Source organism: Cyanistes caeruleus, chromosome 7 (genome assembly GCF_971803275.1).
Source record: "Cyanistes caeruleus chromosome 7, bCyaCae1.hap1.1, whole genome shotgun sequence".
NCBI lineage: Eukaryota > Metazoa > Chordata > Aves > Passeriformes > Paridae > Cyanistes > Cyanistes caeruleus.
Window position 1 is genome coordinate 6,111,871 of NC_141707.1, and position 21,961 is coordinate 6,133,831.

The 21,961-nt window shown below is 51.0% G+C and overlaps 2 protein-coding genes and 2 long non-coding RNA genes across 53 annotated transcripts in view; 3 read left to right on the plus strand and 1 right to left on the minus strand.

Annotated features, from left to right (window-relative positions):
* Nucleotides 1-387: 387 nt before the first annotated feature.
* LOC111931866 (putative methyltransferase DDB_G0268948) overlaps nucleotides 388-21,961 on the minus strand; it is a 169,314-nt gene continuing 147,740 nt past the window's right edge. For 3 of the 50 annotated variants that reach the window (XM_086896286.1, XM_086896288.1, XM_086896287.1), the window contains 12 exons: nucleotides 10,820-11,015; nucleotides 6,704-6,783; nucleotides 6,304-6,449; nucleotides 5,928-6,005; nucleotides 5,102-5,186; nucleotides 3,093-3,221; nucleotides 2,659-2,819; nucleotides 2,183-2,396; nucleotides 1,514-1,614; nucleotides 1,253-1,390; nucleotides 678-814; nucleotides 388-577 (listed from right to left, as the gene is read on the minus strand). In XM_086896286.1, coding sequence (XP_086752412.1) covers nucleotides 724-814; nucleotides 1,253-1,390; nucleotides 1,514-1,614; nucleotides 2,183-2,396; nucleotides 2,659-2,819; nucleotides 3,093-3,203 — 816 coding nt within the window. In that variant the 5' untranslated portion in view covers nucleotides 3,204-3,221; nucleotides 5,102-5,186; nucleotides 5,928-6,005; ... (1 more) ...; nucleotides 6,704-6,783; nucleotides 10,820-11,015 and the 3' untranslated portion in view covers nucleotides 388-577; nucleotides 678-723. The other 47 variants (XM_086896278.1, XM_086896280.1, XM_086896279.1 and 44 more) reach the window with 32 other exon arrangements.
* On the plus strand, nucleotides 5,191-6,415 carry LOC147652157 (uncharacterized). Its single transcript, XR_015288845.1, has 2 exons — nucleotides 5,191-5,397; nucleotides 5,707-6,415. It is a non-coding gene; the product is annotated as an uncharacterized LOC147652157 (long non-coding RNA).
* On the plus strand, nucleotides 7,926-21,841 carry MREG (melanoregulin). Its single transcript, XM_023930408.2, has 5 exons — nucleotides 7,926-8,057; nucleotides 11,171-11,330; nucleotides 18,516-18,606; nucleotides 20,162-20,325; nucleotides 20,638-21,841. Exons 1-5 carry the CDS (start codon nucleotides 7,969-7,971, stop codon nucleotides 20,761-20,763), a joined length of 630 nt encoding a protein of 209 aa, XP_023786176.2. The 5' UTR covers nucleotides 7,926-7,968; the 3' UTR covers nucleotides 20,764-21,841.
* On the plus strand, nucleotides 12,958-17,899 carry LOC147652158 (uncharacterized). Its single transcript, XR_015288844.1, has 2 exons — nucleotides 12,958-13,115; nucleotides 13,252-17,899. It is a non-coding gene; the product is annotated as an uncharacterized LOC147652158 (long non-coding RNA).

The following is a 21,961-nucleotide window of genomic DNA, read 5'->3' on the forward strand; positions in this document are numbered from 1 at the left end:
GGGTGATAGGGGCACAAACCTGCTCTCTCCTTCAGCAGTGATCCCATAAAGGCTCCTGAGCTGTTCTGAGGGGCCTCACTAGGGCCAAGGCACTCCTGGGGCAGGGAAGGGGTTGATACCTGCACCAGCCAGCAGCAAGGCACCAGGGACAGGGGCACATTGTGGGTAAGATCAGCCCTTTCCAGGGCAGCCTTCAAAGACAATGCAGAGCTCTTCACTTAGGCAGGGCAGAGAAACAGGTTAATGGCCCTTCCTGCCCAAAAGCCACCTTCCCCACGGAGCAGAGGGGCACTGAGGGCATTGGGACACTCAATGTCAGTGTAGCAGTTATTCCCACACCAGTGGGTGCTCCACAGCCTCTTTGTAAAACAGGAGCCACAGGCAGTGTTTTCTCAGCTTGATTTTTAATGATTATTTATTGTGCAAGAAAGGCAGTGAGTTTCTCAGCTGTTCCTGTGTTTTTCTTCCCCACAATAAACCAGCAGTCCTCAATGGAACACTTCCAGTGCCGAGTGAGCAGCACTGGGCAGACTTCAGGTCCAAGGTGGACAGGAAGCTGAAGGGCATAAAACCCCATCTGCTTTCCGTAGGAGACCAAAATTTCCATCAGCAAAATCAGCACCAATATTCCCAAGGAGCAAGAGCGGTTACAAGCAGGGTTTTAGGAGACAACCCACCTCCTCCATCCACTGTAAAACCAGATCAGGAGAAGGGTTTGCTCTCTCAGCGTCCCTTGCACCCCAGCACACAGACGTGCCTCACCCAGAACTCCACCGGGGTGTCACGAGAGGAAACTCCCATTGTCTCCAGCATCCTGGAAGGACAAGCAGAGGAAGGGTCTCACCTTAGACAGATCTCTTCCACCCACAGCACGGGGGGATGGCAAATGCTTCCAGCTGCTGCACAAGGGTCACTCTGGTCAGGGAGTAAACAAGCAGGCACCCCTTCCCAGCAGGCCCTTGTTGGGGCTGAAACAGATGGGTGAAGATGCAACCACCAATATTTTTCATGCCTTTTGCCAATTAAAAACAAGGTGAAGAAACTCAGGATAGTCTCATGTCAGAGGTTTCATGGATACATGAGTGCAAGCACATCCTACTGCTACATAGGCTTAAAATTTAAGGATCTGCTGTTTAACCCCTGACAAATGTCCACCCCTGAACACTCACTTGCAGCTTTGAAGGGGTCTGCACAACCTCCCTCCGCATGCACTGCATAGGACAGGTCCTCCACATCCTGCTTGTTTTCTCACCTCTTTTCAGTCTCTTGGAGGAGGGATGCTGCACCTTTGGGGTCATCCTTCTTGAAGGTTTGATATGGAGAGGCAGACTCCATGTAACCAACCACACCTTCAACAGTCATGGGAATTTGGTCATAGATATCAGTGACTCTACAAGAGACACGGGCAAGAAAGGAGCATTGGCAAGTTAAATCTCAAAGGCAGGGGAGCACAGACAACAGGTTGACCCCGGTGGATGAAATATCTGACACCATCAAAGGTGGTTCTGCTCACCTCTTCTTGTCTGGGAATGGCAAGGCCTCAAAGATCGTTTTGTAGTCCTCCAAGACATACTTTATTCTATTATGTGAGTATTTCAGAATCTTGTCCCAGCACTGTAAAGACAGTGTATTAAACACAAAACCTTGAAGTTCTCAAATGCCACTTAACTCAGGTTTGGGCCTGCATCTGATACATTCATGTATGTCCTTTTTTTTTAGAAAAGACTTGTTGTACACCAAAATCTTGCTTAATGTCAAGAATTCAAGGATCCTATTATAGAATAAGGCTCCTGTCCTTCCTACTCATAGTGGAGAGTCTTCTTTTATCCAATTAGTCCAGAAAGAGTCCTAAAAAGAGAACTTCTTCCCAACAGTTTATACTTTCCCTTTTTTTCACTGTGATCAGGGCAAGAGGAAAAATCTCCTGGACAATACCAACTCCCAGATCTGCCCTGGCACCCTTCTCACCCCCACCAGAGCCTGCCCTATCAGTCCTCACGTCTCCCTCCTCATGATCCAGCCAGCCTTGAGTGGAAATCTCTAAATCCTTCCTCAGCCTTTATCCCTACATTTACCCATCCCTTTGCCCCATTCTGCATTAGGATTCCTCAATCCCATTCCTTCCTCTCTGAATCCAAGTGCCACACATTTCCCACCCCACCCTGAGGTTTTACCAGCTCACCTCCCTGAAGACTTTGGTGAGTTTTTCGGAGCAGTCTCCGTAGCGCAGGCTCATGTCTGCAGAGTAGGTGCTGATGGCCACGCAGCCGCCCGGCTTCAGCACCCGCTCAGCCTCCCTCACAAACTTCTCGATGTCAAACCAGTGCGCGGCCGTGAACGACGTCAGGACATCCACGGAGGCGTCCTGGAACGGCAGCTCCTCCGCAGGGCACACCCTGCAAGGGGCAAGGGAAAAAGCCACGTGTGATGTGGGAATTACAGAGCAGGACACGAAGTCAGCGGGTATTTTTTGATGGTTTGGGATGCAAGACCAGACAGCTTCTGGAAGTCTAGGACAATGCTTGTTCACACCAGGAATTCCATCAAATGGAATCTTTGGTGCCTTCTGGCTCTTCAGAGAGTCATACTCACAAACCACCACCTCCACGTGAGGACCTGAATTCTGCCTCTGGCTGGGCGTGCTGTCCTGACACTCACAGGTAGGAGATGTTGGCCATGCAGGGGGTGTCCTTGGCCTCCTGGATCTGCGCTTCGCTTATGTCCGTCCCCACCACCTTCTTGAAGTGCTCCCCAAGGAAATGGGTGCCTTGGCCAGACCCACAGCCAACATCCACCGCCAGCTCCGCAGGGATTGCCTTCTGCAGGGAGGAGTGGATGTGTCTCAGTGGGAAGTCACCCAATTCCTGTGCTTTTACCCCATTCCTTCCCCCAGCACCCACTCAGGAACAACCTTGGCATGGCAGAACCTGTAGAAAGCCTCTTCTGTGCCCCCATGTGGCCTTGAGCCCAGCTGCTTTATCTTTCCCCGAGGCACCGAGCAAGGTGACACTCCCAGCAAGGTAAACACTGCCACTCACGATTAAATAAACACTCCTTGGATTTTTCTTCCAGCCTGGCTGTACCCTGCTCACCTTTTCCTGCAGGTAGGAGAGGATGGTCTGCCGCAGCTCTTTGCCAGGTGCAAACCTGTATTTCTGGTAGACGGCCGCATGCCCTTTGCCCTCGAACATTTGGGTGGCCATGCTTGGCTGATCTGGCACCTGAGAGGAGACAGCAAGCCGGGGATGTCACAGGGGACCAAAGTCCTGCCGCCTCCTTAGCCCGGGACCGCAGGCACTGAAACCTCCAGCTCCCAGCGGGACCACGGGGAGGACTTTGCCCCTGAGGCTCCAACGTGAACCTGCTCTCCAGGAATCCCTCCCACAGCCCTGAGCTAATCACAGGAGCAAACCAACAGGAAAAGCTTTCCAGGTTTTTACACAGTCCACAAGGAGTGTCTAACCCCTTTGCTTCCCCCACTCACCCGACTGTTTCAAATAATTCACTGAGCAGTGAAGCAGGAAAAACTACCAGTAATTTTGTTAGTTGGATTGTTTTTGCCTTTTTAAGAAAGGTAATCTATTTTCTAGTATTGGCAACACAGTCACAACTCCACCTTGCGCTTTCCGAACCATCTGCTATTTTTGGCCCCTCCCGGCCAGGGGCCACTCAAAGTCTCTTATCCCACTGAACGTGGAGGGGAGCGGGCTCCATGGGCAGCTCAGCCGGGGAGCCAGGGAAGCTCCCCGGGCCCGGAGCCCCGCACTCCGCTCCCGCCCCGGAAGGTTCCCGGCCGTATCCTGTTTGTGCTGCCCGGGGCTCGGTACCCACCCCAGGCACTGCTAGGAGGGTTCCGTGTCCCCTTTCCCAGGGAAGAACTGCTCGTGTGCCCGCAGCGAGTTTACCGAGCGATACCAAACACACCGGGAGATCGAGGCACACTCTGCCTTCACGCAGGAAGAGATGCTCAACCAGCTCAGGGCTGGAGCTCGCAGCATGGAACAGCGGCTCTTTCTAGAGGGATCCTCCCGCTGCTTTCCATGCGCTCAGAGGAGCCTTCTCCCCGCAGCCCTCCCGCTCCTTACCGCCAGCAGCCCCCGCAGCAGCAGCTCCCAGTCCGGAGCTGCGGGACTGGGAGGAAGGGGAAGGCGAGGGAAGGCGAGGGAAGGCGAGGGATGGCCGGCACCGCCCCCTGTACCGCCCGCCCGCCCCGGCAGCGCAGCCCGGCTTGCTCCCCCAGCCAGCCGGGGCGCTATCGGGACGTAAAATCCAGGGAGCAGCTTCTGGATGCTCAATCCCACCGAGATTCCGGAGCCGCAGAGCCGAGCTTTGGCCTTTACACAGCCCTGTATTTACATAGTTAGAGCTTTCAAAATGACCGCGGATCCTGGGGATGCTCAAGCAGCCTCCACATCTCTAGAAGCAGAGGCAGAGCCCAGAGGATGCTGCAAGGTAGCAGAACAGGATTCAAATGCTGCAGGCAGCCAAAGCCATACGTACAGAGCTCTGTGTGCGCTGAAGTCCCCTCCAGGTGTCCAGCAGAAAGAGAAAATGCAGCAAGAGCCCTCAACAGCAGCACTTTAAGAGCTTAGAATGTTGGTATTTCAGAATTAGTCAGTCTGCCCTGATTCGGGGCAGGATTTTACTCCTTCCTCAGAGAGTAATGTTAATTCCGTGCAGCTGAGGCCAATGGAGCTGTGGTTTGCTGGAAGCTGTGGTTTGCTGGAAGCGCGGTCCCTTCGGTTTGTACTTTGCACAGCAGTCATGGGTCCATGCTAATTAGCAGAACCTTTAAGCCGCTCCTAATTTTTAGAGAAATCAGTGAACTTACTCAAGGAGTGAAGACTGGCTTGAAGCAGCTTGCTAAATCAAAGCACGGGCTGGAGCTCCTGGGCTTGTGTCCCAGATATTTTATTTGGGCCACCTGCTGTTTAATCGTGCAGGGCTGGTACCTGCATCAAGAGAAAACACCACACAACCACCAAAGGCCCCAGTGTTTTCACAACCTGGCTCCTGGGTGTTTGGACACCCCCATTTTGCATGGATTTTGCTGAGAGCACCACTGCACACAGGAAGGGGTGATGTCCCAGGTCTGAGTCACCTGCTCTGTTCTGAACTCCTCAGTGTCTGTGCTGCTCTCCTGAGTGATGTACAGGTGATGTTTAACTACAGCTGACACCAAACACCTGCAGGGAAACAAAACTCCAGCCAGGCATAGGCTGCAAACAGCACCAGGCCTTTCCTAAGCTCTCCCAACCTTTGGCACACTGGATTCTGCTGACTTTGACTCCCTCCTCCACATCTGCTGTGCTGCCCAAGGGACAGCTACTCTCTGATGGCCCACTCAGAAATAAATTGGTCTCCTCAAGATTTGGGTTGCTGAGCCTTAGGCCAAATGTGGGTTTAAACACCAGGCACGGAGAATCAAACACTGTCCATTACCCCTGCCTGCCCACTTATTGAACCCAAAGGCTTTAAGGAATGCCAAAGTGCCCTGGGATCTTCCCAGCTTGTTCCCCAAGCTTTCAGACTCTGTGGATTTTAATTATATAGCAGGCTCCTGGATCAATAGATGTTCATTGGGACTGCATCTCACTCTGAAGTTTATTAAAACTGAAAAAATGAATCAATCTATTTTAGGGGACGAAAAGGCCAAAGGATACTCCTGTCAGTCCTCCTGTGACCATTGGTATTTTTTACCAACAGGTTTACCTGCTTGGAGCCAAAGGAAGAGGAGGAAAATGCTACCATTACCCTGCTGCATTTAATTTACAAATTTTATTGTTTTAAATTTCATTTCAACTTTAATTGATTCAGAAGCTTTTTGCTCCACCACACAAAAGGGAGGACACCCACAGGGTTGGGTGGGCTTGGTCCACCTCCCCTTCCCCAGGATCCCCTGAAGAAGTCAGTGATATGTCTCCTACCTGGTGGGAAACTTGATTTGATGTTAAGATCCCAATAAGGCTTTGGCTCTCGGGACACTCTCCCTGTTTATTTGTTCTCTGATGGAAAAAAAAAAAGATTTATTATCACAATGAGGAACACAGGGATTGAAAAATAGTTGGTATTTCTTCAAGGATCTTTTTAAACCTAGAGGGCTCAGACTTTAAATTAATGAAGAACATAGTTCTCTTGTCTTAAAACCAGTGGGGTACGGATAAAGTTCCTTGAAGGTGTGAAAAATGAGGTTCATATTTTTTTATATAGAAAAACAGGGATTTATATTACATATTCATAAATTCTCATACATATTCATATATTCTTATTACGTTTTTTGATGTTCCTTTGTTTAGTTTTTACCTTGCCCCCTTCCCAATAGATCAATCTTCTTGGTGCCACAGGGCTTTATATCCTCTGATAGTGGATGCAATAAATGCTTCTCTTGGAGACCTTGGAGGACAAGATAATCTAAGAATGCAGGGGGTCTCTGGCTGTCTTTTCAGTCTCTGGATTATATAAATAAAAGTAGTTTTTGCTTTAATAGCACATTATAGCCTAACATATATGTGTATTATACCACTATTTCTAAGTTTCATCAATAACAGAAATAGAAGAAACTATATTAATACAACAAAGTTTTCTAACCTTATACATATAACATTTACTTTAATATTTGTGAAAAGCCAATAATATAATATGCACTTATAACAAAGGAAATCTGGTTGTGGGGCCAGTGAATTAAATGAAATTTAGAAGTCACCTAGGAATCTGTGGCTGAGCAACCTGAGATCTGCCATTCCCCACCCAGGGGCCAGATCCACTGCTGATGAATTAACACTTCTGGAATAAAGAGAGGGAGAGAAATGTGAGCTCAAAATGGCCTTATTTCACTTTTCCTTGCACTCTCACACTGGGCACAAGGAGGTTGTAGCTGATACAATTATATCTGCTGGCATAAGCAAAAAATCCAGCGGTGTCAGGGAGTTTCTGTACTAAAATTAAATAAGTCTTGGGGATGTGCATGGCCAAACCAGACTCAGAGCAATTGCTCTGGGTGTGGCTGATGCCTGCTCAGAAATGCAAACAAATTTGTGGTGATTAAATGAGATTCACTCAAGACTGTGCTAAATCTCTGGATTTAGAGAAAAAAAAAGAGAGACACAAAGAAAGAGAAAACTGGGGTGGGGGGTATATATGAGAAGGGTGTCTTAGGTATCCATGGAGTCTGTACCTCTCAAATGCCTCAGCCAATGGGGAAAGGGAGAGGGAAATGCAGATGGGAAATTAGGTTAAAAAGGAAGCTGCATCCACAAAAAATCTGAGAGACCCCCGGGGAATGCCCCATGGCCTTTCCCTTTATTCAAAGAGAGTAACAGGACTCCTCTGTCTCCTTTTTGGACAAAAATCTCTGGTGTTTGTGGATTAATTTTCCTGACAACAGGGAGAAAAAGAGGAGAAGGCAGCAATATTTTATGCTCTTCTCTTTTTCCTCAAAAGCCCCTGCACCAGGAGACAGCCGAGTCCATCCCCCCCTGCCCATTTCCCTTTGCAGCTCCCAGGATCACAGCCTTGCGTCCCAAAAGCCAAGTGGGTACAGGCCTGGAAGTGTAGTGGTGCAGAGAGGGTTGGAAAAAGGGGATTTGGGGTTCTGGCCATGCTGTGATGGCCAGTGATGCTCTGTTCCAGTGGGGACACGAGAGCTGCAAACGCAATGTGGCATTGAGGAGGGCGCAGGAGGGTGTGGAAGGATGTGTGAGGATGCAGGATGTGCAGGAGGATGCAGTGGGATGGAGGAGGGCGAGTAAGGACGCAAAAGGGCAGGGAAAGATGCTGCAGAGGACAAGAGGGTGCAGGAGGGTTTGGAAGGATGCAGGAGGAAGATGTGGAAGGACACAGCAGCCCCGGGGCGGGGCCGGGCCGGGCTGCGGGGGCGGTGCGGAGCCCAGCCCGGCCCCGCTGGGGCGGGGGCAGGGGACGGCCCCGGGGCCGGCCCGGCCCGCCGTGCCCGGCTCTCCGGCGGCGCCGATGGGGCTGCGGGCCTGGCTGCGAGCGCTCGGCTGCTGCGGCTGCTGCGGCGGGGAGGCGGCGGTGGCCGAGAAGGAGCCCCTGCTCAGGTGAGAGCCAGCCCGGCCACCAGCTCTTCCCTTCCCCGCTGTCCCCTGCCCCGCTCCGCCGCTGGAGCTGAGCATCCATCCCCTCCGGAGGGATCTTCCCCGGGCGGGATGGAGCCGCTTCCCGCTCTCTTTCCGCCCGGCTGGGCTGCCGCAGGGGCCGGGCTCCTCCTGAGAGCCGGCGCGGTGCCCGCAGGAGCCCTGCCCGCGGTGTCCCCTCCGTGCTCCCCGGCCACAGCGCTTTGTCTCTCCGCGGTGCGGTTTCAGCAGAGGCGCTGAGGCACTGGACTGAAAGAGGGTCCCTGCGTTCCTCAGCAGCGAGTCGGGTCCCGCTGCCGGCAGCTCTGGGTTCTGGAGAGCTCTGTTCGCAGGCTGGGGGCACAGAATCCCAGGATGGACTGGGATGGAAGGGGCAGTAAAGCTCAGCCTGTTCCACCCCTTGCCCTGGGCAGATACACCTTCCACTCTCCCAGGTTGCCCCAAGCTCCATCCAGCCTGGCCTGGGACAATTCCAGGCATCCAGGCACAGCTTCTCTGGGCAACCTGTGCCAGGGCCTCAGCACCTTCACAGGGAAGAATTTCTTCCTAACATTTAATCTAAATCCCCTCTCGTTGAGTTTAAGAACGGTTTCCCCTTGTCCTATCACTGTCTGCCGCAGTAAAAAGTCACTCTCCCCTTTAGGCACTGGAAAGTGCTCTGAGGTTTTCCTGGAGCCTTCCCTTTTCCAGGTGAGCCCCGCCAGCTCTGCAGCCTGGCTCCATTCAGGGGTGCCGGGGAGGAGGTGAGGCTGCACAGCCGCCTTTGAGCGAGAGCTGCGTGTGCTGATCTCCGGGGAGCAGATCCTGCCCTCCTGCTGGCGCTCGCATCTGCTTTGTGCACAGAGCCTGAGCTTGGGGGTGTTGTATGAACAGATTCTCCGTGTCCCGTGGAGAAAAGCTATTCCAGCACGTAAAGAGGGTTTGCATGTGGCAAAACATCCGTGTTTTTCGGCGGCTGTCCCTCCTTGCCCGGTGGCACCCGCAGAGGGTGTCCCAGCCCCGGGCCGGAGCAGGGAGGAGGGTGCGATGCTCCCGGCGCATCCTGCATCCGTGTCAGCTAACAGCAGAGCTGGCGACACACGGCTTCAAACGTCCTGATTTCTCGCTGGTAAAGCAGTTACCTAAAGAATAACCGGCTTATCCCAAGCATGGGGCTTCCAGCCCAGGAAATTGGCATTAACCTCCCGGGAGCCGAGCACACACGTGCGGGAGGCTCCTTTCTGCTGCCCCATGGCCACGGTGGCTGGCCCTCACCTGGCACCTCGCTTTAGTAACACGCTGGGGATCCAATTAATGCTGGCCCTAAGAAGGAAAGGCTCTATAAATTCTGGGAATTCGAAAGACACCTGCTCTTATACACGTGTGCCAGCATAATTAATCTAACAGCCTAATCGCTGTCCCTAACAGCCTAATTAATGCTTGCCCCTTCTCGGGGGTCTTATAGTGGGGATCTTGCAATAGCTTGCTGGCTGTATTTTTATTTTTACTGCAGTGCTGTTTAAAGTGAATGAATTGATTGACATTTCAGCTCTTTAAGCCGAGTTTTAGGTTTGGGAGCTGATGTTGCAAAGAATCCAGGCTGCTTGGTTGTCTCTTGATGTGTGAAGGTGGGGTCTGGCTCGGATGGTGCACTCAGGATGAAAATAAAATAAATATTTGGCCTCCAAATGCCAAAACTTAATGTGAACTGAAAGCCCCCGGAGCAGAAATCAATTGATGAAGCATTGGTGCTCACCATTTTCTGGATAAAATCCACAGTGTGAAATGCTCCCTGTCCCTTCTGGTCCCACGGAGATTCCTTAACCTGCAAAGCCGCTGCTGTTCACATGCTTCTTTTCTCCCTCCCATTTCTTCCTTTGAGATGTTGTTTGAAGGAGCTGTTGGCAGTGCTGGGATGGATTTGCTGACTCCTGGGCACTGCCACATGCCTTCCAGGATGCTCCATGCTGTGATTTGGGAATGGGACTGTGCTGGGAAGTACCCTGGGAGCTGTGAGGGAGGGAGTGGCCCAGAAAAGCTCAGGTGTGGCAGTGTTATTGCTAAATACGGGCGTTTTAAGTAACTCAAATGTTAAGCATACTGGTAAATGTCTGAGTGGGAGGAAGCTGTGGAAGACAGGGTGGGAGTGAGCTCCTGCTGATGGCACAGCTGGCTCCTAAGTGCTCTTTCTCTCTCTGTTCCACGATGGAAAAATGGTTGTGCCCCTCCACACCCTCCAAGTTACCTTTGTTTGCTTGTCTTTAATGAGAGATTATAACAGATTATCTTTCCCCTTATTACCTGTTGCTCAGGTTTTCGGTTTGTTGAAAGTCTAATTAACTTTCCTGCTAATTCCCTTCATGCTGATGGGAATTAGTTTTTTCTATTTCATCTATGTGCTGGAGCTCCTCTTAGCATCTTTTTATGGCTTGGTGCCATGGCACCCACGTTGTTACCTGAAGTTTCTCTGGATGGGTTCCTTGGGAAAGGAATGGGGTTTGGGTAGCAAACAAACAGTGGGTTGTTCTGACAAGGAGTGAGCAGGGATTGCCAGAGGGTGGTAAGGCCAAAAATAGTTCTCCACTTGTATTGTTCTGCTGAAGTGGCTGGACATTTTGATTAGACACTTCATGGAAATGCTGAAAGTTCTCTTGGCAGAAGTGTCCTTGTTAAAAGATTGTGCATCCCAATAGCAAGATAAAGCCATAGAACACAGAGCTGTCCCAGTGTAAAGAAAAGCTCCTCACCTCCAAGGGGACAGCCTTCCCAGAAGACGATGCTCAGCTTTGCTAAGCAAATAAAGCCTGGAGCTCATTAGAATGCTGAGGACATTTCCATTGCCAAAATCAGATGAGGCTGAATATCCTTTCCATGCCTTGTCTGCTGTTGCACAGCTCAGCACATCACTGCAGCTCCGAGGCAGGAGCTGCTGGGTGGGGGCACCTGTGGGAATCTCATGGTTAGGTTTGAACCACATCAGAATGCTAAGGAAGAAAACCTCTGTCTCCCCATTTCCCCCCTGCTCCCCTCTGGCAGCAGCAGTGGGCGCTGGGAAGGCAGCAGGGGCTGACGCTGCCTGCCCCTCTCTCTCTCTGCAGTAACAACAACCCCTACGCGTCCTTCGGAGCCACCCTGGCGCGGGATGAGGAGCAGAACCTGTGGAGCACTCCCCACGACGTGACCCACACCGAGGCTGACGACGACCGCGTGCTCTACAACATGATCGTGGTCAGGAACCAGCTGGACAAAGACTCGGAGGTGAGGCAGCGCTCGGGGAGTTCAGAGCCCCACGGGGTTTGGCAGCGTGTGGGGAATCACAGAACGCTTTGGGATGGAAGGGATCTTAAAGCTCATCCAGTCCCACTCCTTGCCATGTGCAGGAACACCTTCCACTGTCCCAGCTTCCTCCAAGCCCCACCTAACCTGGCACCTTGGACACTTCCAGGGATGGAGCAGCCAGAGCTTCTCTGGGCACCCTGTGCCAGGGCCTCAGCACCCTCTCAGGGAGGATGTTTTTCCTAATCTCCTGTCTAAACCTACTTTCTGGCAGTTTGAAGCCATTCCCCCATGTCCTGTCACTCCAGGCTCTTGTAAATAGTTTTTCCCTATATTTCCTATAGGATTCCCTTCAGGCACTGGAAGGCTGTAATTAGGTCACCCTGAAGTCTTCTCCAGGCTGAACAATCCCAGTTCTCTCAGCCTTTCCTCATAGCAGAGCTGCTCCATCCCTCTGATCCCCTTGGTGGGCTCCTCTGGACTGACACCAGCAGCTCTTTCCTTCAATTAAGCTGCTGTGGAGACCCCAAAGTCCCCTCATGTGTGGCTCATGTAGGCACCAGGTCCTCCCACCTGTTCCATCACCCTCCAGATTTTATCCTGCATCTGGTGTTGATGTCTCTGTGGCCCTCTGGGAAGCTTGGGGGTATCTCCAGCTATATCCAGGTATATCCAGGAGCTGCCCTGAGGTGTGTTTATCACCTCCATGGTTCCCTTGGGTTCATCTCCCTCTGTTGTGAGAATCCCCCATGTTCTCCTTGGCTTGGATACTTTCAGTGCCCTCCCCTTTTCTTTTCTCCCCTCACTGCCCATCCCCTTCAGAAATCTCTATCTCTGTACATCTTTGGTCAGCCCAAACCAAAGGTTATGTGCTTTCCATAAAGGAGTGAGGGAACACAGCAGCTGACACTTAAAAACCAAGGAAGTCAGGAGGTCAGTAATGGGCTTCCTACATGAAGGGATGTGGGAAAAGACCCAAGGTAGGCTTGAGATGGAGACCAGGAACAAAAGGACATCTCAGGGAAGGAAACTGAGAGGAGAAATAGAAGAGACAGAAAGGATAAGAAAGTGACAGGGAACAGGAAGAACATGAGGAAGATGCTTTACAGTGGATAGGAAGCATTTGTTTCTCAGATATCAGGAAGCAGGCAGATTGCAGGGGGGTTTCCCAGGCATTCATGGCAGCTGGAACATGCTTGGGAACAATGCCCTGCAACCACCACAACCCACAAACGTGTGCTGAGAGCCCTGGGGCCCAGCCCCATTTCCTGCCTTCCCAGGCTGCTTTTTTGGTTGGATATTTCCCCAGTTTGTCCTTTCCATGGCCAGGCTGACTCTCGTGCACCCAGAGCTCTGCTGCCACTCCGGGGATGTGTCAAGTTAAATCCTTCTCCAGTGGGATGCACGGCAATTATTGGGAAGCGGGGAACTGGCACAGCTCTTAGTGGGAAGGGAAAAATCATGGCTGTTACATAAAGGCTGTTCTGCAGCCCTGATTTCCTTTGCTAAGGCACTTCAGCGCAAAGGAGATTGCAGTGCCCTGATTAGGAGCAGGCTGTAGCAAACAGTGACACATTTTTTCCCTCTCTGATTGCTTTCATGACTCCAGAATGTTTGCAGGAGAGCCTGGAGGTTTCCTGTTTAACTTCAGCATGATCCTGCTTCATCCAGGAGTCTGCAGGAGAGTAACTTTCTCCTGTGATAGCTTTGCAAGAAGCTTTAAACTTCAGAGAAACCAAAATTACAAGTTGCAATTCGCTTAAAGAGGTAATGGAATCCTTGTATACAGTTGGCCAGAATCCCCATTTGATGGGGTTGTTTTTTGGTCAGTTTGATTTAATCATGGTGTTTACAATGGATGGTTTTGTAACAACATTTTCATGGTGGCATGTGACCTTTACAGCTCTAACTGGAGATCTCTTCCCTCCCCACTGCTGCTCCCTATACCTTGAGTTACTTGTCTGAGAGAAGCCAGGGAGCTTCATCCATCCATCCATCCATCCATCCATCCATCCATCCATCCATCCATCCATCCATCCATCCATCCACAGCATCACATACCCTGCTTTTTCATGCAGTGCAATCAATAAACAGCCTGAGGAGCACAACATCAGCAGTAAGGAAAGTTTTGAGGAAAGCCAACGCACTTTACACTTGCTTTGAGTGTGGCCCCGTGTCCCTTGCAGCCCAGGGTTGGCAATGGCTCTTCTGGCCCCTCTTACAGCTGGGAAACTGAGGCACACCAGGGAAGCCCAGCAGGCTGTTGCAGTTTCCAGCTGCAGCTCTTGCTGGGTGGCAGGGCAGGGAGAGGCTTGGACAGCAAAGCCAGCATTCCTGAGCTTGGCCCCTGGTGCCAAAATCTCTCCTTACTCCAGCAAGTATTTGAAAACTAGGCCAGACTGCAGTGCCTTCCCCTCCTAATGAGACTTCAGCTCAGAGAGAGAGGAAAAAAGTCCAATTGCAGAACAACAGCAGGCTGCAAAAGCTATCATCTGCTTTGGGGGCTGCTCTGCTCCCAAAATCCCCAGGGTGAGCCTGTGGATACTGCAGGACAGAGGATGGAGGAGCAGTTTCCTTCTGTGGTGCACAAGTGTTACAAAACTGTAGGTCCTTATCTTCCTGTGGTTAAAATTGACTGAAAGGAGAACTTCCTGCATTTCTGTTCCTTCATTTAACAGAGAAATTCTGGTGTGCAGTGCACTCACTGTGTGCTTTGCCATGTCCCCACCTGTATCCCAGGGATTTCCCAGCACAGGCCTTTGGAAAGATCCCAAGGAGCAGGTTGCTCTCCATCATGTGTTCTTTATCTGTATGGCACCATCTTGGCAGTGCTGGTGCTCTCCCTTGGGGTCAGTTCTTTGCCCCCACCATGGGGCAGGACCCACACCTGATCCATGTGGAGCTGTGTCTTCCTCCTGTCCCTGCTGGCAGCTCTGCTCTGGGAAATAGGGCAGCTCCAGCCCAAACTCAGTGTGTCCTTGGCTTGCACAGAGAAAACCAGGAAAGCCATTGCTGAGGGGCTGGCTCAAGTGGCTGGTCAAGCAGATGCAGCCTTTGAAGATCAGAGATGTCATCAACAGCTTTTGAAGGATGGGGTCATGTTTTAAATATGGGAAAAATGTGAGGTTTTTTTCTTTTCCCTACTCTGGCTCTGCAGCATTGTTGAGCCTGTTGTAGGGTAAAATAAATCCAAGACCTGGTGGTGAAATGAAAGGGCTGCACTGGGGGTGTTGCTGGGCTAATGAGTGTGGGCTGCACAGAGACCCCTCCATGAGGTCCACCCTGGGGTGGCCCTGGTTTCTCCAGAGCCTCTGCTGGGTGTGTGGAGCTCCCCAGCTGTGGGCAGGGAGTGTGCACCAATCCTGGCTTCAGAGGAAGAGCTTCAGAGAAGGAGCCAGGGCTAGGGCAGCTGTGCCACATCGCTGGGAACAGAAACTAAAGGTGGAATTTTGCATGGTGGCTGAGGAAACCCCCTGTTCTCACTGCTTGCTGTAAATGCAGTGTTTCTCTCTTCTCTTGGCTTACTCCCTAGGGAAAGGTGGGATCATAAACCCCATAGCAAAGGCAATTCCTCAGCCTGCATCCCTGCCAGGGGCCTGGTTAGAAGAGCAATGCTGGCATGATCCCCCTGAAAAGCCCATTAATGAGCTGGCAAGGCCTATTTTTCTTTCTCCTCCTGCTCCCCTACAGGATTATTCTTTTCTAAACAGGTTACAGAGAAGGTCAGAATTGTGACCAGCTGATACTGGGGCATAGAGGGGTGATGGGATTTGTCCAGGGCTGTGGAACCCAGACCCAACCCTCTTAATGTCTGCATGCTTCTCTTAAATTGAATCCAGTTTAAGCTTATTCTGAGATGTCAGTCTGTAGTTTATATTTGTTCAGGAGCATCCCTGGTACCTGCCTGGACTGATATTTTGCAGTCTTTCCCTGATAACTCTGTTTTGACCTCATTTCTAAAATAACTCTTGAACAGAACGGCGACCTCAATTGCTTTTAAGTGAATAAAGGCAATGGATTTGGTAGAGGATTGTTCTGGCACCATGAAGAAACCTCCCTAGTAATTAGGAAACTTTCATATGATCAGGGATGAGAAGCTGGACAGTGTTGCCTGTTCTCTTGGCACATTTTTTTCCCAGAGCTCTGAGTTTTGTACCAGCCTGGCTTATTCCATGCCATTTGGCATTTGGAGATTTAGTGTTTCACACTAGAGACTCTGGGGAGGTTTTTCAGGTAAATATTTGAAGGGCTGAGCATTTAGAGAAGGGAGGCAGTGGGGTTTCCCTGCTGATCTTGGGATATTCTTGACTCACACACTCAGGGTTTTCTCTGGTATCCATTGTGCTCTGCTCTGTGGGTTTAAAGGGCAAAACTGGCTGCAAAACACAGGTCTGGGAACTGCAACGTGCTTTTGTTTCCTGTGGTTAACTCACATTTTGGCAAAAGGAGTCTATTTCTTAAAGGATTGCTTTTGAGTGCATGGCTGGGATGTCCCAGAAACACCACACATTTGGTGTTTCAGTCTCCCTGTGTGTGAGAATCCTCCTCCCTGCCCCAGGAGTCCCACCCAGCTTCCCAAGAAGGCTGAGGGAGAGGGGTTTGGTGTGGAGCCGCCTGCCTGGGGGCTGAGCAGCCCCGTGATGCCTCCTGGCCCCTCCAAACGCTCCCTGGTGACTCACTCGAGGGATGTGTGATGGAAACTCCCTCCCCAAAGCCTCTGATGTTGCCCTTGCCTGTGCATGGGCAGGGCAAGCTTTGCTCTTCTGCTGCTGTGTAGCTCAAGGGAGATGCTTTTTAGAATAATTTTGGGTGTGGAAAGATGCTCTTGAGTTTATTCCCTCATTAAAGACACACAGAGGACAGCCCATGGCACTTCAGATGTCTCTGCTGCAAGGAATTGCCTGGGAAAATCCAGTGGTTCCTGAGACTGATGGAGACCAGGGCACAAGTCCCTTTGAGAGCTCAGCCCAGTGGCATCCTGATAAGAAGCAGCCTCCTCCCAGCTTTCTGCAGAAATATTAACACATTCAGCTCCATGCTCATGCAAAAGAAATCCCACCAGAACAAGAGATCCCACCCAGAGACCACAGTTAGGCATCGTTTTGTGTACCAAAATCATTCCTTTGCACAAAGCTCCCCAAATTCTCCGTCAGCAGGACACTGTCAGAGCTCCCCTGGGACTGAATATTCACCATATTCACTTCCATAACACAGCTGAGACACTGATGTACAAGAAAGCCATAACCTAGATTCCCTTCAAACAAAAATAGACAAGGGAAAACACACTGCTGTTAATCCCGAGACAATCAGGAGCAGCTTCTCTGCATGCTAAGCACTGCAGTCCGTGCTTAGTGAGGAGTCTGGCTCGTACCACGGGGTAAATCCCCATGGCCATCAAAGCTGTTGCTGAGTGCCAGGAGGCCACATTTTGTGGAGAGGAGCTTCTTTCCCAGTGCCCCAGCTCCTGATTCCACAGTGTGAAGCACGCCTGGGATCACAGTGGCTGTCTGGATGGATGGTCTGTGCTAAAGGCCTTGTTTATCTCCATGGGAGGGCAGAGACGTGCAGCTATTCTCCACCAGCCTGCCCAGACTGGCTCCCTCTCCTTTCTGCCTGTGCCAGGGGGTCACAAGAGGGCCAAGACGTTTCCAAGGAGCCCCTGCCAGTGGGGACCAAGGCATCATGCAGTTTTTTCAGCCTCTTTCTGAAAACTCTCAAGTTTTCAATAAACTTCCCACAAAGCTTTAACACAAACACTCCCCCTCTTTTATTTTCCTCCTAGAGGAGCTCAGTTCCCAGCTCTGAACTGGTGTCATGGGAGAGGAGAGTTTTGCCCACCTCTTTTCCCTGGTGAAGGGCTGTCCCTGTGCCTTGTGCTGGCAGCCAGGCTCTCCTGTGCAAGCAGCAAAGCTGTTCTCAAGTGCCACTTCAGGAGAGAGGGAAATGTGCCTCTGGAAGGGGATTTTGTTTTCTGGGAGCGAGCAGCTGTGGCAGAGCTGGTTTCTCTACTCTCCTGACCTGGAGTCACCACTGTCTTAACCCCAGTGGCTGCTTTTTCCGAAGTGTAATCTCCCAGGGCTTCCTGCAGCTAGTGCTGATCAGCAGGAAAACAGGCTTGGCTTTAAATCCCTGCAGTTGTGGCATGTCAGCCACATTCAGGGGAAAAACACTGAGGAATCTTCAAATCTTCATGGAATTGAGTCAGCTCTTTGACCAAGTAGCAGAAAACAGTGGGATTTCTAACACACAGCTGACCTCTGTGGGTGTTATTTTTCTGCTCTGAACCCAGTGTGACCTGTAGGAAAATCTCAGGGTGACAGCACAGGTCAACACCTTTTTATTCTTCAGGAGCCCGTGTAGGTAATCCCTTGCTGAGAAATGAGATTAATTATGGTTTTTACTGGAAGGAAGTTATCAGGTGATGTTGTGACCCTGCTGTTGGGCTGCTTCTAAAAATTAATTAATAATTAATGGAATTATTTAGGTAGGAAAAATCATCTAATATCATTGAGTCCAGCCATTAACCCAGCATGGCCAAGCCCACCATGAAACTTGTGAGGTTGTGTTTAAATGTGACTTCAGTAAATAACCCCAGACCCTCTCCTCTTGCCCAGTGTCCCATTATCCAGCTCTAGGGTCAGAGGTCCAGTGCAAGGATTTCAGCTGGGCAGTGAAGTGAGGCATTAAATGCAGCAACTGGCAGCCACTAAAGGTTATCACTGAGATGACTCCATCCATGTGCACCTCTGGGTATGTCTTTTAAAAAAAGAGTACCCTGATCTTTAAAAAAAGTCTCTTTTTCTTGTTTTCTAGTACTTTGGAACACCTGCCTGCTCCAGTTTGTGCCAAACAGGGCTCCATGTCTGACTGAGGAGCAGTTGTCAGCAACACCTGAGCTAAATTCTGTCATTTCAGGGAAACTGGAAGCTGTTTTGAACAGAGAAGACACAGAAAAGCTGAGCCAAGTGTCAAGCTAAATATTCTGTGCTGGCCAATGTAATTTCTTCTAGGGGCAAAAGCAGCCTGGTCATTGACCTTCACACTCAACACCTCACAGCTCAGTGCTTACACTGACTCTGCACCTCTGGCTCCCTTCCTCACAGCTGAAATTCCTTGAAAAGCAGCAGATTCCAGTGAGTGAGTGTCTCTCATGCCTTTGCTTTGCAGGAGTGGCAGAAGCTCAACTATGACATTTATACTTTGCGGCAGACCCGGAAAGAAGTGAGGAGCAGGTGGAAACACATTTTGGAGGATTTAGGTAAGCTGGAGGCCAAAGGGATGTGATTGCAGTGGTACTGAATGTGAGATCCCACCGTGGCTGAGGATGGGAACAGCTCCACAAAATCAAGCTGGAGAGAAGGGAAAGGAGGTTGCTGAGCGATGCCCTCAGGTTTCTCACATGATACCTGAGGCTCCCCAGGGCTCAGGCAGGGTGGGGAGGGGACAGGGGCACCGTGTCTGTGGGCTCATCAAAAGCCCATGAGCCACAGTCAGCTTCCAAGCCCATAATCACAGGCACAGCCATCCATTTCAGGCTTCCTTGTGGAGACCTTAACGTGGGAGTCCACCCTGTTTTTTTCTGAACAAGATAAGCAGGAAGGAGTGAATATTCCTTTCAGATGGGAACACAGATACACCTATTTCATTTTCTTAGCCAATGGCAGCTGATCAGAGCTAAGCCACTCACCCTGTTTGCTCCCAAGGGGATTTGAAATATTCTTTCACCAAGTGGAATTGCTCCACAGAAATCCTCCTGCTGCTGTTTCCAAGTGGTGCTGGTGGGTGTGACGGGGTTTTCCCAACTGCCTGGCACACAGCATGTGACACTCCAGACGTGCCAGCACATCAGCTGCGTGGCTTCCATCATGCTCTGGAGGAGGCTGGTGGCTGATGAGAGGAGGATGAGTGAATCTATTCTAGGATACCCTCAATGGGAGCCAGAGATGGGTATCTCAGCCACTCCTGCCCTACCTGCTATTCTGGCACTTTAGTGGGAGGAACATCATAAATCCATAACCAGGTGTCAACCCTCATCTCCTCCCAGGTGCTCACACAGGCTGTGCAGGCTGAGCTTGGGAGGGATCACTTGGCATCCTTCCATCTCTCACTGCAGGCTGACAAAGGCTCTCCTACATCCCTCTGACATCCACAGTGGCTCGAGAGATGTTTTGCAAAGGCCGGGGAAGCTCAAAGCCAGGGATCATTTGGACTTTGTGAAGCTAAATGAGCAACCAGATGTGAAACCTGCTATCTTCTGCTTTCTGGGCCTCTGCTTTAATCATAAGCCCACCAATCTTACCCCATAACTGTTTTCATGTGAGATGCATCACCACCAGCCCCTGGAGCTGAACACAGAGTTGATGGTAGCCATTGCATTTAATGACCCTTATTGCATTCACTCTCCTCCACTTTTCCTTCCCTGGATACCCTTCCTGTAATCGATGCTGACTGCTACAGGAGCAATTAGCCTGGTGTTCATCACTGCCACAGGTTTTATCCCTGTTACCTGAAAGCTCTGGTAGCATCAGCAACATGGAAGAGCTGAAACAGCACCCTGGGTTGTGCATGTTCACACACCTTTTCTCAGGAAAACCAGCAACAAACTCACTGTGACTACTTTTGTGATTTATTTTCCCCACCAGCAAGTTTACACCTGTCCCACAGCCTGCCTGAGGGAGTGCTGGTTTGTTTTAGGAAGTAGGGATGCAGCTGCCCAGGGTGGAGGGGGAATAAGGAACCTTCCAAGAGCCTGAAGGGCTCAGGGGTGACCCTACCCTCACGTTTGACTTGTTTCTGTAACATCTCTTTCCCAGGTTTCCAGAAGGAAGCAGATTCCCTCTTGTCAGTGACCAAACTCAGCATCATCAGCGACTCTCAGAACATGAGCAAGGCCCGGGACATCTTGTTAAAGCTCTCAGAAGAGACCAACATCTTCCCTACCAGCTGGGAGCTTTCTGAGCGCTACCTCTTTGTGGTGGTGAGTACTCTGAGCACACCCTCCCCATCCCACCCAGCTCTGCAGGGAGCTCACAAGAGGGGAATAGAGCAGGTGAGCCAGATGCTCAGATACTCGGTGGCATCCTGGGGGATCCCTTCAGATGCTGCGCTTGGAGCTTGGCTATTTAGTTTCCTCAGAAAGTGTTGCAACGCCAGGAATTCCAGGCCCCTCTGCGAGTTCCCTGCTGCTGGATGCTCTGAGGTGGGAAGAGATGAGCCCTGATGCCTGAGGGGCCGTGGAGGGATGTGGAGCATCCATCCCGCAGTGACCATAATCCCCGTTGTTTGGCAGGACCGGCTCATCGCCCTGGACGCCGCTGACGAGTTCTTCAGGATGGCCAGCGCGGTGTATCCCAAGCGGCCGGGCGGGGACGAGGCCCCAGGGCCCCCGCAGAGCGGCCCGGCCGCGGTGCCCTGAGGCTGAGCCCAGCCGGGCTGGCACGGCCAGCGCTCCGGGACAGGCGCGGAGAGGAGCGTCCTTGTTCCCCTGCGGAGAAGAGCGAGGGCGGCCGGAGCGGGGCAGGGAGGCAGCGAGCCGTGGCCAGCGGAGCGCACGGAAAGGCGGACGCTGGCCCCGAGGTGCTCCCGGGCACCAGGGGGTGACAGCTGCCCTGAAGTAGCCCCGGTAGGACACCACTGGCCAGTAGTGTACGCAGTAGGCACGGGGAGGATCTGTGAGGAAATCCACCTTCCCACCTTCCGCCGGTACCTGCCACTGTCCCCTCCCCTGAGCCTGCCAGCCAGGAGGAGCAGCGAGAGAGGAAAAACATCTCCGTCATCTACAGCTCCATGACTCTGGGCACTGGTCCTCTTCCTCACCCCAGCCCTCCAGGCAGGTCCCAAGGGATTTGGGAAAGAGGCAGGAGCCTTGCCAGGACAGGATTTAATTCCAGGCAGCAAAGCCTTGGAGCAGTGTCACAGCTGGGTGATCCATCCCCAGCCATTAGTGCTCGAGGGATGTTTTTGTCAGGGGTCCTCAGCCTGACATCTTAAAAGAAGGTCATCATTCAGGAAGGTGCCAACTTCAGAGCTGCTGAGAATTTGGCTCCTGGAACATTGGTTTCCCAGCATCTCAATCTATTTTGAAAAGTTTTGGTCTTAATTGCCTAAAAAACCCCACCACAAAGCTGCATGTACTGGCAATATAAAAATCCTCACTACCAGCAGGGATGGTATAATAAACATCCTTTTTATCTTGAGGTTTTGTCTGATAATGAGCAATAATTTTTAAAACACTGGATTTGATAATTTAAAAACAAGTGGAATTTCTTCACTGATAAACACACATGCTGCTATTTGGCCAGTTGAAAATGCTGGTTACACAGGGCCTCCCAGAGTAGCAAACCAGAGCTTTTATTTGTTTATACCTATGGCATTTGGAAAAAAAAAAATATATTTATAAACTGTTTTTGTTTGTCAGTCTTCCTGGAAAACATTTTTGTCAACTCAGAACAGCAGTGAAAGCTGAGTTTAATAAAGAAAACATTACAAAACCAGCCTTTCTTATTCTCTCTGTGAACCTATTCAGGTAACATTGTTTATGCTGACTGCTGATAGCAAAAGGGTTGGGATATTTGTAGAGCCTCTGCAGCTTGTTCTCCACACACTTTAAATTG

Coding starts and splice junctions, on each gene's coding strand:
- MREG (XM_023930408.2), top strand. CDS start 7,969: ATGGGGCTGCGGGCCTGGCTGCGAGCGCTCGGCTGCTGCGGCTGCTGC. Junction 11,331..18,515: donor AGCTGGACAAAGACTCGGAG/GTGAGGCAGCGC, acceptor TTTGCTTTGCAG/GAGTGGCAGAAGCTCAACTA. Junction 20,326..20,637: donor AGCGCTACCTCTTTGTGGTG/GTGAGTACTCTG, acceptor GTTGTTTGGCAG/GACCGGCTCATCGCCCTGGA.